Source organism: Terrapene carolina, unplaced genomic scaffold (assembly GCF_002925995.2).
Source record: "Terrapene carolina triunguis isolate 2854851 unplaced genomic scaffold, T_m_triunguis-2.0 Scaffold193, whole genome shotgun sequence".
Classification (NCBI taxonomy): Eukaryota; Metazoa; Chordata; order Testudines; family Emydidae; genus Terrapene; species Terrapene triunguis.
The window spans coordinates 3,405,554-3,420,963 of NW_020664544.1; the positions used below are offsets into that span (position 1 = coordinate 3,405,554).

The following is a 15,410-nucleotide window of genomic DNA, read 5'->3' on the forward strand; positions in this document are numbered from 1 at the left end:
GGGGGGGGGGGGGGGGGGGGGAGAGGTGCGGGGGGTGGGCGGCGGCCGGAGGCTTTTTTGCCTGGGGCGGCAAAAAAGCCAGAGCCGGCCCTGGTCACTAGCAAGGCATTGTGAAAGGCAACCCAGGCTGGAGAGAGTTCAGGGGGCCCAGCGGTCCCACAGTCCCAGGCTGCAGCCTGGGGAACCTGTCACAGTCACTGTGTGCCCAGTGCCGAGCCCAGGGAATGGATGAGGATCTCTGTTTGTAACAGCTTTATGGGCCAGATCCTCAACTGGTGTGAAGTGGTGCAGTGCCCTGGAAATCAGCTGAGGATCTGGCCCCAGGGTTTTAGAATGGGGTGGCGGCATCCCAAAATGCAGGGCCGCCCAGAGGGGGGGGGGCAAGTGGGGCAATTTGCCCCAGGCCCTGGGCCCCACAGGGGCCCCCCACGAGAATACAGTATTCTATAGTATTGCAACTTTTTTTTTATGGAAGGGGCCCCCGAAATTGCTTTTCCCCAGGCCCCCTGAATCCTCTGGGCGGCCCTGCCAAAACCAACAAGAGAGAGTCATTCACTGCTTCCCCACCAGAAAGGGCCCAGGACTCACATTCAGCTCAATTATCCACAGCAGAGAGACAAACAGCAGGTCGAAGGTGACAAAGAGGCAGAAAGTCCTCCTGACGTCCGAGATGGCTCTCCTCTTCTCCGGGGGGAAGTAGTAGTGCGGGGAGAAGCCCTGGCTCTGTGAGAGGGAGGTGCTCATGGACGCAATGGCTGGGAGGCTCCGCTCCAGGTCATGCTGCAAGTCTCTGGGCTTGTTCATCCTGGGCTGAAACAACGACATCCGGCAGCGATCGGGGCAGCATCTGTGAGCTCGTCACCGTATCACCTGCGGGGAAGATGGAGGAGACCTTTAGACACTTAAGGGGATGCTTGGTTTGCTTTACTAGCTGAGACAATTCTTATTAACTGCCTTGCAGCCCCAAAGGATCCCAAGCTAGGAGACTGACCCCTCCAATATATTCAGCCCACAGAGATGATCAAGGGCAAACGGGAGCCAGCTGCCTCACTGCCTTCTTCACCTCTGAAAATCACCCCCACCCCCAATTCAACAGAATTAATTCCCCCAGCTATAAGCAATACCGGTAGGGGAGGCCAACTTTGCTCTTTGGTTTATGAGCGCTCGTGTCATCAGCAGGAAGCGTCCTGCCCCGTTTCACACTTGTCCTCCAAGCCTGTCAACATGCGCAGGAACCTCTTTTGCCTCCCTCAGCTTTCTGCCACACCCCACATTCACACTCGCTTCAGGGGAGTGAGGATGTGCCACAAAAGGGTCTGGTTGAAAGAGAGTCCCGGTGGTCACTAAGTGCAATTTCACTCCAAACTAAATCTGACCATGCTCTCCTGCTCCAGAGCACGCTTTGCCAGCCCAGAAAGCCGGCCTGCTTGCTTCTTTGACCGCAGAATCTTAGCCTTTGCCACCGACGCGATCAGGGTGGCATGGCCTTGGGGAAAGACGCGCATGAGATGTTTTTGCAGAGGCAGAGCGATGGGCAAGGGGTCCTTTAATATAGGGTTCCAGGAACAATCCCAAGCCACCCAGCTGTGGTGGAACAAGTCAGTCTAGTGGGGATGGATGGTCCCCAAGGATTAATCGTTCCACACGGCTCTTGGATATTCACGTTACTTTGCACCATTGACAGAAGTGTGGCCCGTGTTTAAGTCGCGTAGCGGAGCCGCTCCCTGTGCGCCTGAGTCAGAGCTGCTGACTACACAGACGCTTTTTTCAAAACTCCTGTTAGAACGGCAAAGTGAGGTGGATTTTATTCTGCCTCCTGTATTGACTGCCGACAGCCAAGCTCTGACTGCAGCATCTTTATTGCTGCACGTAGACTGAAGGAGAGAGAGAACAGCTGCATTTTCACACCCAGAGAAAGCTGGCGGTGCTGGGCATTTAGAATAGACCTCTAAGCAGAGCAAGTTTGATCAGGAAGGCATTAGGGCTGCCCTACAACACCTGCTTTAAATGCACTTGTGACCTGTTGCACTTGATCCTTTTTTTCCTTCTCTGTGGTCAACAGGAAAATGCCATGTTGCAATCATGTAAAGAACTGGGTTTAACCTTGGCAGGTACCGGCATCCTGCTTCCTAAAGGTGCAGCAATTCATGAATGCTGGATATGACTGGTCAGTGAGATCGTCACTCTCGTCCTACAGTGGGTTTTTAGAATGTCCTGTGTGACTGTAATGATCCAGCTTGATAGGGAGCTGTGGGAAGAGCAGACAGAAAGCAATGCAATAGATCTAGATAAGAACACCCCAGTGCGCAGGCACAAGACAGCGGGGCAAGCTGTCAGCTTCAAAGAGCCTGTCTCCAAGGAAGCTGCAAGTCTGGTTTTGCCCAAGCTAGGAGCCTGGAGACCAAGAGAAAAGAGTTTTAAAGTCCATTTTAAGGGGAGTCACTTGTCAACAGCTATGTATGGAGACAGGCTGCCAGAGAGAGGACGCAGAGGGAGTCTCTTCCAGGGAATAGCCAGCCTCGGGTAGACTTGGACACGATGTTTTCTCTCAAATGCTTTTGTTCTAATTTACTTTTTGCCACAAGGCGGCTTTCTGGTCACCGCATTAACCACAGTCATTGCTTGCGGAGGGAAAAGACTGTAGGGCCTGAGCCTACGACTTGGTCTACACTACAGAGTTAGGTCGCTGCTTACGTCGACCTAATTATGTCAGCGTCCACACTTGAGCCTTGCTCCCGCCGATGTAAGTGCCCTGCTGCACCGATAGAATAACTCCACTGCCACGAGATGCGTAAGGCTTATGTTGGTGTCGTTAGGGCAATGCCCTGTCTGTGTAGACACTGTGGGTTACTTATATTGGCTGTTGCCTGTCATTCTTGTCAATTTCATGGCTCCCCACTGGAGCCTGGCTCCCCGCTCTCAGCCGGGCTACACCCACCAGGCTCCCGGCTCCCAGCCGGGCTACGCCCACCCAGGTCCCCGCTCCCCACAGGCTCCCCGCTCCCAGCTGGGCTACGCCCACCCGGCTCCCCGCTCCCAGCCGGGCTCCTGGCAGTGGGGTGCTGGGAGCTCGGGGGGCAGCCGGGCTCCTGGCAGTGGAGAGTTTCTAGGATAGACATGCCCTAAGTGTGATATTCTGAGGCCATCACAGTTAGTACCATGGGCCTGCAATCCAGAGCCTGGTCTGAGAGTGGGAGAGCCAGGTGATACCACCCCGAGCCGGGTGACGGCTCAAGGCCTGCGAGCGGGTGCACCTGATGAGACCAGGACGGCTCAGAGGTGCAGTTTGCACAGTAACTGTGACAGGTATCTTAACATGGTTCAAATGTGTTTTTTCCTGTCCATATATGCAAGAAGCCGCCATGTTCTAACACTGATGGTGCTCCACCACGTTCCCCAGCTGTGTGGATCATTGTAGGACAGGAAGGGCCAGAGAGGGAATAAACACGGAGCCCTACAAGTCATTTTTACAGTCACGTTTCTGACAATAGCAGCACTTTAGAAGAGAGATGTCACTTTATATAAACAGTAATAACAAGCCCTTCCACTGCTACGAGTGATGGGGAAGAGTCTCTAACTGAAAAAAGTTAAGACATCTGTGAGTGCTAAATAATATATTGACACGTACACAGTGCCCCGTTCTCTACGTTAGAGTGTCATCGTGTTCTCAGCTCGAACAACACTTTGCACTTACAGTCCTCTGCAACTTCCAAGTACTTTGAAATCATCCATCAATTCCTCACAGCCGCCGCCCCCCAGCCAGATACATAAATAGCGGTACCCCCTTTTTTACAGCTGGGGATATGGGGTGGGAAGTAACTTGCCCAAGATCACACGCAACCAGGACTAAGATTTCAGAAATTCCTGGTTCCCACACCATGCTCTGTCTAAAATAGCTCACTGCCTTTCTAGAGAAAACCAAAAGAGACCTCGTTACTTCGTGGATTTTTTTTTTTTTTTGAAGACTTGACCTACTGCGAGACCAGCACGCTGATTAAGAACACGTGAGAGAAAACTAGCGATAGTCCACTTGTCCTTCGACGTACAAAGAGCAAGTCGAATTTTGCATTGAACCCAGCTAGAAACAGACCTGAGGGAAAGAGGACTTTTTGTTTCCAAGCAATTCTAAAGAGATGAATTCCAAAGCCCAGGGATAAGCACAGGTTACGGTACTGCAGAATTCTGATAAGCAAGTGAGCTTAGAATCTCATTAGAAGGTCTGATGTGATGCATTTCTTTTCTGGGTGCTCCCAACACAGGCCTGTCCCATTAGACAGGGATGGAGTTTGGAGAGGGAACAGCAGCACACCAGAGGGTGTTTTTTGTTTGTTTGTTTTTTTACACAAGCTCTCTTCTGTGTGAAAGATTAATTATGGAGCATCCGAGTGCTCCATTACATATTTATCTATTCTCTGAAGTCTCTCTTTTTGTAGCAGGATGTCAGCTCAATCCAGGGGAGAGAGACACTTGGTTTTATGGTGCTGCTCAGGGGGTGATGCTCGACTTCCAGGCAAGACAGGGTTTGAGAAAGAGCAGCAGAGAGAAGAGAAACAGCACTGGCTGCCTTGAGAACTTCCATGGGCAATGATAAGACTCAGAAAAGGCACCAGGAAGCTAGAATGTCCTATTGAAACTTTTCTGATTCAAAAAGCAGCGGTAACATTATTAACATCTTTAAGGAGGAGAGTTGGGTTTTTTTCTTACTCCTCAGAGTTCGTGTTTCAAGCACGGGCCGTACACTGGGATAATTCACTAACCAACTTTGTCCTCTCTGATGAGGAAGTGTTTCTAGTGATTTGAGCAGGAATTTGGGAGACAGGAGGCTCCTGCATCAAACATGAAGTACTTGTCTTAATTTTCAAGGCCTTTAATGACTTATCACATCATCTTTCATTCTCTGATCGAGATATTGACTCCTACCTCCGATGGGCCAACAGCAGCCTCTATTGCCCACTTGTTAGATTTTCAAACAAGTGCCTTCTTGCTTTCCCCCATGCTGCCCCTCACTGGCAGCATCCACAAACCTACTTCACTATCCTCCTGCAAATCCCTCCATAAGCTGAGACCACTGCCTGTCCTTCCAATCAGTACTGTCTTATTGTCTCCTTGTGCTCCCGCTTCTGTCTCCATCCACCTGTTGTTTCTCATCTCATACTTAAATTGTAAGCTCCTTGGGACAGACACCTTCTTTGTTCTGTGTCTGTACAGTGCTTAGCACAACGGGGTTCCAGTCCACGACTAGAGCTTCTCGGTGCTACTGCATACCGATAATAAAAACCCAGCTCCGCCACTGACTGTGTGGCCCTGGGTGAGTCACTTAGGGAAGCTGAGATAGGTATTGTGCACCTTGTACAGATATAAACTACCTCACACAGCTGTATTGCAAGAACTACTTGGTGTTTGTATGGTACTACTCAGTGCCAACTATCATCTAGAGATGCCAAGAACTCAAAGATAGTAGTTACATTGCAAGTGAAAGGGGACGTGCCTCACCCTAGCCAGCAGCAGATCAATATTCACCTCATAAAAACACCTCAGGATTCAGTGAGATTGGCAGTGGCTATTCATCTGTTTGAGAGGTCCAAGCCTGGAAGAGCAGACGGCGCTGCAGGTCAGGGTTGAGAGACACTCACATAGCACCTGTCCACACTACTCTGGGATCTCGCCAGCCCCTCCCTTTAGTCAGCTGCGAGTAGGGCCAAGAATCTGAACTTGTCAACAGACTTTTCAAGTATCAGATAAAGGTGAAGAGAACACCAAATGCAAACAACACACTGCCTTTCACGCAGATCTGTCCTACAAGGCCTGACGTGCTAACACACACAGATGTTATGACCCAAAAGGGACACCTGTGTCAAAACACTGCAGGGACTTGTGTGGTTAGGTCATATCCTATGCACTGCACATAGAGACACTTCAGGCCTACCCTGTCAACATCCACTTGGACTGCCTGGCTTCTGCTGATTTAAGTAATAAGCTTCCCATTAGCACGTTTGCATGTTAATTACATGTCTTGCAGTAAGAAGACTCTTTGCCTCTCACTCCCTAGACTTCCTATTACTGATGTGTCTTCTCAGCTCATAAAATGGCTTTAACAACTAATTCTCAAGTCACCTCCTTTGATAGTTGCAGATTTTACACCAAATACTGTATCAGAAGACAAACTGCCTCAAGAGATTATTAGACTTGGATCCTTTCAAAGGATGAACTACAGAGGATTTACAAGAAGTCAAAAAAAAGTCCTGGATTCCCTAGAGAAGAGACACGTTTTTAAATGTAACCACCACTGTACTCCCTAATAAAGGGGAGAAATCCACATTGCAGATTTCTCTGTTTCTTTGCCAGAGTGACATAGCATCGACAGCTCAGATCTCTCTCTCTCTCAGGATCGCAGAGAGGTAATTTTGTTAACACACAGCAATTACATTTTTGATCATAACAATAATTAGCACTTACACACCACTTTACAAATGTTAATTAATGTTCAACACCCCAGAAGGCAGGTACAGATTATCTACTGAATACACTTTCCCCTGGTGCTGGAATCTTATAAAATTTGGGGCGTGATTTTGAAAGCAAACTTTTGCAGCTTCTCTTTAAAGTCTTTCAGGACAAATTAGCATCTGTACCAATGCTTCTGAAGGTTACCGCCTGGGTCATATTATGTATTTGTTTCTGGTAGCTTCCACAAAATGCTAGGGCAAGGGTAGGCAACCTATGGCACGCGTGCCGAAGGCGGCACGCAAGCTGATTTTCAGTGGCACTAACACTGCCCGGGTCCTGGCCACCGGTCCGGGGGGCTCTGCATTTTAATTTAATTTTAAATGAAGCTTCTTAAACATTTTAAAAACCTTATTTACTTTACATACAACAATAGTTTAGTCATATATTATAGACTTATAGAAAGAGACCTTCTAAAAACGTTAAAATGTATTACTGGCACGCGAAACCTTAAATTAGAGTGAATAAATGAAGGCTCGGCACACCACTTCTGAATGGTTGCCATCCCCTGTGCTAGGGCCTGTCCCAAAGAGCTAACATTGTAAAGTGAGAGAACAAAGACAAGGCTGGAGGGAGGGAGGAGAAAAGTGAATAGCAAAGTAGCAAGGTAGTAATCTGGTTCTTGACTCCATTCGGATAATACAAAGTTTTACTTTTAACACAAGCTTTGGGTGGGGGCTTATCCATAGAAAAAGCCTCTCAAAATCCTTTACGAACTCCGCTATTAGCAGCGGGGTTGTTACTTGAAGAGGTGGGCTTGTGAACTAGCTGAAGAAGGGTGCTCCACGCCTGGGGGGGAAACAGTTGCGGAGATGTTTGTAGAAGTGCAACACAGAAATCCTTCCCCCCCCGCCTCCCCGAAGAGCATCCCTATTAAAAGTGTGAGCTGGGAGCAGGGCTGGGCATAAGTATATTGGTGCCCCACACAATATTATTTTGGTGCCCTCTCACCTCTGCTTCCCTAAGGAATCCAAGCACATGCTTTCCATGGGGCACCTCCAATCCTTCTTGCTCAAAAGGTGCTCTCCCACGGCATAGCTGATTGCCCATTGCAAAGACAGCTTCTTTCTGTAGCAGAATCCTTCCTACAGAGCGGTGCCATCCAGTCTATGCCTAAATCCTCCGCCATAGCTGGCAGCCTGACCTCTGAATTTGAAGGGGAAGCAGTGATCCTGCTTCATGCTCCAGGCCACAATGCTGCTGAAGGGCCATTGATCCTGGTTCATCTCATGAAAGCCCTGCCTGGGAGGGACCAAAGGGCAAGAAGGCCACATACCAGCAGCACCGGTGGAGGCGTGCGCCTGTGCTGGATTTAACCCCAGGTGGTTTTCGGTACCCCACCTGAGTGCTCCCCTGCAGAAACAGCTCTTCCCTTCCCCTGAAGGGCAGATCCCCACAAACTGCCACTACCCCCCCACCCCACCCCACGAGAAGGAACAAGGAAGAGCTCATACGGTTTCCTTTCAGACACCCAAAGCTTGGTTTTGCAGCCAGCTCTGACCCAGGGACGTGCATCTTCGTTGGGAGTCAAACGAGACTCCTTAGTCCCCACAGAGCAGGGATGGCTACTCAGGGATTGAGGACCCCGCCTCCCCACTTCATGCTGCACAATTCCAACCCCGTCACGTCCCAACTGATCCAGACTGTGTATTTGACTGTACAACGCTCAACTCTTCGAGTCCTTATTCCCTGCTCTCGCTCCCCCCCCCCGGAACAGGGTGAAGCCTCCTCATGGAGCAGACCTGACACTAATCAAAGGGGGATTTGTTTGATGGGCTTCATTTCCCCCTTCCCAGTTAAGATCTTTGCTCAGACCCGGATGTAGACAGGCCCCTTGTTTCTCCAACCCCACCCCCTCCGGCAGCAGTCATAATCCCAGAGATCGAGGAATTGCTGTCAGAGTTCTAGCGACGACACACTCCTTACCATGAGGCTCGGTTTCCACTGGCGACTCTCCTTCCCCTACCCAGTGAGATGTTCCATCACTGAACCAGATGCTCCCAGCGGGGCATTACAGCCATGTGACTTAACAGTCATCAAGTATTTGGCGTTACAAGAAGTTAATGCGCGTCCTCCCCCACAAACAGGAGAGCAGTGAACTTTAAGCCACTTTATCTCTGGAGCGTCTTTCGCTAGACACCAGGAAGACCAGACAAGGGATTCTCAACTCGAGAATTCACTCTTGGTCAGAGGGCTGTTTTAAAGCAATGCACTTGGGGTTACTCAGTCACACGGCGGTGACTCAACAGCAGCACTGCAGAAGGACAGGCCAGCCTCCTCTCCTTCCTTCACACCCCAACTTCCTCCTGCTACCAATCGAAACTGACAAGGCATCAGCAGTCTTCCTAACAGTCCTGGGTCAGCAGCGGGCCCGGGTACGTTAGGAAACTGAACCCAAACTGCAATTTGGATCCAAACGCAGACATCTGAGTGGTGGGTTTGAGCCCGTGTTCTCATTCAGGACCATGCAGCACACGGATACTCAGACCTCAGTGGGTCAGGAGCCAAATTAATGATCAACATTACCCAAAAGAGCCACAGCTGTGTGAATTCATTATTTACTATTTATATATATTGTATATTTTCTCGCAGCAAAATGACTGACCAAGTAGGATTATTTTAGCAACTACACTTGGTTAACAGCATAGTAAAAGCATCCTGACTGGTTAATAATTAAATCACACGGGGTTTTTAATATGTGTTGCAAAGAGGAGACACATTAAAGAGCCACCTGCGGCTGCGAGGCTCAGTCGGAGTATCACGGATCTAGCAGAATGATGGGGTAACCCCGCAAAGAACCGTTTTCTGGCATTTAATCTCACTGCCCACAAGAGCCGTCCTCCAAAGCCCTGTGTTCTCTGAGCCATGCAGCCTACTGATCCTGACGGGCTGAGCAGCCCTCTCCTTTCCCAGGGGCAGAACAATCTGCACAGCGCATGCTGTGTGACTCACCATCCCTGCCAGCGCTTAGGGCAGCCCCCTCCTGCCTCGGGAGGGCCACCCCGATTTACTGCATTCTGGCTAGGTCACTGTTGTGTGTGCCCGAGGCCATCCAGAGCAGGGCAAAGAATGGCAACTGGCTTTAAAAGGGCCGTGCTAACTGCAGAGAGCCACTATAAAGACGGACGGCACCTCTCAACCATGCTCTGTGACTAGGGGATCAAAAGAGCCCCCCCCAAAGCCTTGTGGCTCACCCCATTTTTCCAGCATCCCTTGAAACCTATAGAAAAATCAGGATCACACTATGCAGCCATACCTAGGTTCCTTCTTTATTCAAAATGACAGTAGCCTGTCTGCATCCAATTTGCTGTCTCCACCACTCGAGCGAACACCCCCCCAGTGCAGCCGCCTCATTAGCCCTTCACACTATCAAAACAATTTTCAGAACACTTCAGTGGCAACTTAATTGTTCGAGCCTCTGATTCACACCAACTCCATTGTGCTCTCTGATCATAGCAACTTTGAGTCCGGGGGGGTTTACGCTTCTTCCCTTCCCTCCTCCCCAGCTCCCCTGGAGTTTACCGTCTGACACGACCACTTCCCTCCCATCCCTGCGCCTACAAGTCAGCAGAAAAAACACCCTGCCTAAATATTCAGGAAGGCTGATTTCCATGCCACTGCAGATCAGCTGCGAACCTCCAGCGTGCAGACTGGCAACTCAAGGTCTCACGACTGTGCGATGAAATCTCAAGGTCTGATGTAATTAATCACTGTTTTTATTAACGATCACCAGCAGCTGCCAGCTTGAGTTTAGAGACCGACCTTAATGAGGAGACTCTCAGGGCCTCAAGATTAGAATTAAACATGCAACCGATCAAGTTTATCTGAAAGTAGGTTTAGGAAACATAAGATTTGCTATTAGGCCATTACTCCATTAAGTTTCTGGCCTCCGGCAGTGACCAATATTGGATGCTTTTAAAGGAAATAAAATTCACCTCATATCCACAAACTACTCCTAGCATTAAGGGGCTCATGGGTGGAGAACTGTCATGACCCCCTCAGGCCCCACAGTAGCACTTCAGATGTTACTATGCAGTCGTGGATAAAATCCAGTTTGCCACTAGCTTCCTGGAATTGTGACTGCCACAGGCCGATTACATTCCATGCGAAGTAGCATTTCCTTTTATTTCATCTAAATTTAATCTGCCATTAATTTTACCAAGAGACCACTTATTCACTCAAGGGCTTGGGTTCAGTTTGTATGCTGCTCAGAACAGGGAATTGTGGATGTATTTGTCTACGAAGTTTCATGCACTCAATAGCAGTGCATCAATAATAAAGTACACAGTGTAAAGAGACTGATCGGATTTCACTGTACTTTTAACCGGAGATTTATTTAAAGTTACAAAATCCCCTCTCGCTTGCGTCATTTATGGCCGTGTGATCACCTTTCCCTAGGTGCTCAGATCGGATGATGATCCATGTGACACAAATGCTTAGAAAGATTCAGATTTATAAACACATGAGGAACTTCACACTGATCAGTACAAAGTTCTTCTAGACTGTAATCAGCATAACTGTAGGGCGGGGAGAGTTACAACAGTCTTCGCAAAGTTAGGTCACTTTGTTTGCTCATGCAGCTGCTGCCAGGGCCAAAGCACACCTTTGAATCTTTGCTTTCAAGCAGACCAACAAGAAGCATGCCGCATTGTATGCGCTTTCAGATCAATGCAGCGCTCCAAGACACACAGCAGCATTTTTCTCACGCCATAAAGTTTTACAGCCCCCAAGTTTGGACAATACTTGTAGCAGCACCCAGTGAAAAATCATTAGCAGCAATGGCAAAAGCAGACATATCCAACACTTCTGCTGTGCAGGGATCCCAGGGCTGAAGTAGAAGGGGCGAGGTATATCAGCAGAGGTTGGTTGTGGGGGGAAAGCAGTATTGGAAAGCAGGGACACTACCGGGCAGGTTGGACAGGCAGACCCCTGAAAGTCCTGCCCTCTAGCCTTGTCCTTAGCTTGAAAAGTAAGGGCAGCTACAATGCAAGAACAGGAAAGTGGAGAATCATAAAGGCTCTGAGATGATGACTACACATCATGTTGGAAAACATGTTAACTAACAAGTTTTTAAACATGACTTAATAGCTAATGGAGACAGGACAAGTTAGGGTTAATCACAACGTCCTCATTAAGGACAATATTGCATTGATTAATAGGATAAACATTTCCTACCATGAGTCATTCTCCTGGTGTAAACATAGTCAGATCCCTGTGAAATGCCCTCCTACCCCCAGAAAAGAGAAACAATAGTAGTATTTAGACTTTAAAAAAAATAGCACCAAGAAAAAACAAAAACAAAGACTTAATTCTGATAAGCTGCCCAGCAAAGGCAGTGTCTGGATCACTCATTTCCCTGCATAGTTCAGGGTCTCAATATGTTTTGCAACACAAGCCTCTAAAAATAGAATATTTCACTACTATATAAGCACCAGCCTTTCATGTTACATGTTATAGATGAGTGGCTACCACATAGCTTTATCGACACTGGAAGTCACAGCAAGCTCTAGGGATGTTCTTCCCTTATTCCTTCTGGTAAGTGTTGTTAAAGAGATAGAGCTGGGGTCTGCAAGTCAGGAACTGAGTTCTGATCCCAGCTCTATCAGTGATTTGGCATGACTTTAAGCAAATCACTTCATCTCTCTATGCATTAGTTTCCCCATCTGCAGGCAGGAGAAGATACCACTTCCCAGCAAGGGTTGAGAGGCTTAACTAGTTAATATTTATAATAGCACCTTGAGGTCTTTGGATGGAAGCACAAGGTGGCATTAGGAAACATTGCTACAGCTTTTAGCTCGACATCTCTCTGTCTCTGAATGCTTCTAATAAATGTTTACTGTCTACAGAGTGCTCTCTCCTCTCCTCACTGCTAGGTTGACTCGCCTGTTTATTATCACTATTGCCAAAAAAACAGATCAGATAGTTTTAAGCCACTTAAATGTAATGGTGCCCTTGGCGAATTAGTGCATAAAGCAGCTTTGGAAGGATTTGATTTAAATCAAAAAATCATTGGTAATCATCAGTTTCTCCCTCACCCAAACATCAAATTCCATTGCCAATCAAGATTTACAGCGAGAACACTAAACCATAGCACTGCTACTCTTCTAGACAACTGGTGTCCCTTGTTTGCTCTCAGTTTTATCTATTAATCAACGACTAATGTGAAATATGATCAAGTGTGATTTTACTCATTGGATCTACCTATCTTTAGCACGGGGTGGGCAAACTATGGCCCGCAGGCCACAAGCGGCCCATCAGACCATTTAATCCGGCCCTCAGCTCCTGCTGGGGAGCGGGGTCTGGGGCTTGCACTGCTCCCACGCTCCAGCCAGGGAATGGGGTGTGGGGTCTGGGGCTTGCCCCGCTCCGCGTGGCTCCCAGGAAGCAGCCAGCATGACCCCCCTCCGGCTCCTAAGTAGTAGGTGCAGGCATGGCCAGGCCACTCTGTGCGCTGCCCCATCCACAGGCGCCGCCCGCACAGCTCCCATTGGCCATGGTTCCTGGCCAATGGGAGCTGCAGGGGTGGCACTTGCGGATGGGGCAGCGTGCAGAGCCGCCTGGCCTCACCTCGTAGCTGGAGGGGGGACATGCTTCCGGGAGCTACTTGCGATAAGTGCCGCCCGGAGCCTGCACACCTGAGCCTCCCCAATCCCCTAATCCCCTGCCACAGACCTGATCCCCCTCCCACCCTTCAAATCCCTCAATCCCAGCCCAGAGCCCCCTCTTGTGCCCCAAGCCCCTCATCCCTAGCACCATCCCCAGCCAGAGCCCTCACCACCACCATCACCTCCAGGCTCCAACAGCCTGCCCCATCCTTGATCCCCCTCCTGCCCTCTGAACCCATTGGTCCCAGCCCAGAGCCCCCTCTTGCACCCAGAGCCCACAGCCCCAGCCAGACCCCTCACACCCCTGCCCTGTACCCCAACCCCCTGCCCTGATCCCCCTCCTGCCCTCCAAACCCCTCAATCCCAGCCTGGAGCCCCCTCCTGCTTCCCAAATCCCTCATCCCCAGCCCACCCTGAACCCTCACCCCCCCGCTGCACCCCAACCCCGAGCCCCCTCCCGTACCCTGAACTCCTCATTTCTGGCCCCACCCCAGAGCCCTCACTCCCTCCCGCACCCCTACCTCCAATTTTGTGAGCATTCATGGCCCGCCATACAATTTCCATACCCCGATGTGGCCCTCAGGCCAAGAAGTTTGCCCTCCCCTGCTTTAGCATGTTGCAACCCTTTCCCCAGGCCCTTCATCTGTTTTGTTTAGCCAGACTATAGGCACTTTGGGGCAGGGACTTTACTTACTCTTAACTGCGTTAGTATTATTTCTTCTTTGTAATCCTGTCGCATCTAGAGGCCCCAACCAATACAGAAGGATGATCTAAGGCAGTGGTTCCCAAACTGGGGTTTGTGAACCCCTGGGGGTTCACAAAATGTTATAGGGGGTTCTCGGGAAAAAGTTCCCTAGTGGCGGCCAGAGCTGTCCCTAGGAACCCCGAGCAGCCTGGGGCCAGCAGCCCGGAGCCCCTGGACTTCCAAGAGCTAAGCAGATCAAAGAAAGCATATCTATCACATTGAGGAGATTTAAACTTCAAGACTCCTTATCAGAAATGGAAAGGGAGGTGGAAAGTTTTTGCTGTTTTTAAAATTAAATAGGCAGCTAGTATTGTTTTTAAAATTATTATGAAGAACAAGTTTAAGCTTTGTTGTAACGTGTGTTGTTTGCATGGACTGCTCAAGACCTGACTGCTTGTGTAGGAGGAATTCTTTGAGTTGGCTTCTTAAATACCTTCATGCTGTTTCACATCTGATACTCCTTGATGAAACATAGGCGCCTTGATACAAGCTACGAAAGTGAGATCTGGGAAGTGTGTTGCCATTTTCATAATGTAATAAAAATACTGTAATGATAAATAATAAATATTGTGTAATAAGCATGTCATAAAAACAAATTTTATATTTCCACGATCACTACTTTTATAATTTATACTCCGGTAAAGGAGAAAATCTCTGGAAATATTCATTTTTAGGAGGGGGTTCGCGAGACTTGACATTTTAGTGAAAGGGGTTCACAGGTTGTTAAAGTTCGGGAACCACTGATCTAAGGGATAAGAGACTGGATTTGGACTCTGTGTTCAAATCCCTGTTTAGCTCCCGACTTCGTATGTAATCTTGGGCAAATCAATGAACCTTCCCTGTGGGAATAATATTACCCTCCCTCACAGTGGTGTTGCAAAGATAAAATATATTAATAATTGCGATGCACTCAGATACCATGGGATAACGGCCAAGGAAGTATCTAGATAGATTGGAGCCCTATTATACTAGACAAACAGAGTAAGAAACAGCTCCTGTTTTAACAGCTTAACAATTTAAATTATACAACACTCAGCACAATGAGACTCCAATCCTGAACATGGCCTCAAGCTCTAACGCAATCCCAATAATAAGAGTAATAATTATTGAGGGGTTTGGTTTTTTTTAATTTCCTGCTAGTACAAAAATGTAAAAGGGTCAAACCTGGCTCAGATTTTAAATTCCATAAGTTTTAAAAAATTCCAATAGAAACCTAATACATTCTCCTGTAGAACGGAAAACATTAGAAGTGGAAGTGACTCAAAGACTGACTGGAAAGAGTGAACATTTTCATAATCCGTCTGCTTAAGTGTTTATTTGCAGAACTGTGAGAAACATTCATAAAAACTAAAAAAAAAACCCACGAAAAGTACATTTTAAGTGTTGTTTTTTTTTAATCTAAAATGATTAGAAACTTGGGAATTTTTAACACTACCAAGAATCAGGATAATGATAAAGTTTTGAAATAAAGATTTGCAAACACTTGGGTGATTAATGGGAGAAAAATCCAGAATCTGAGCCCACAGGTAAGCCATCACACTAGGATAGCTGGTACCAAG

General features: G+C 48.2%; 1 protein-coding gene across 1 annotated transcript in view; it reads right to left on the reverse strand.

The window, feature by feature from the left end:
- The window catches only part of STARD3 (StAR related lipid transfer domain containing 3), a 29,466-nt gene that overhangs the window by 13,041 nt on the left and 1,015 nt on the right, over nt 1-15,410 (reverse strand). The window contains exon 2 of the mRNA XM_024210035.3: nt 589-870. Coding sequence (XP_024065803.2) covers nt 589-825 — 237 coding nt within the window. The 5' untranslated portion in view covers nt 826-870. The remainder of the gene's footprint in view (nt 1-588; nt 871-15,410) is intronic.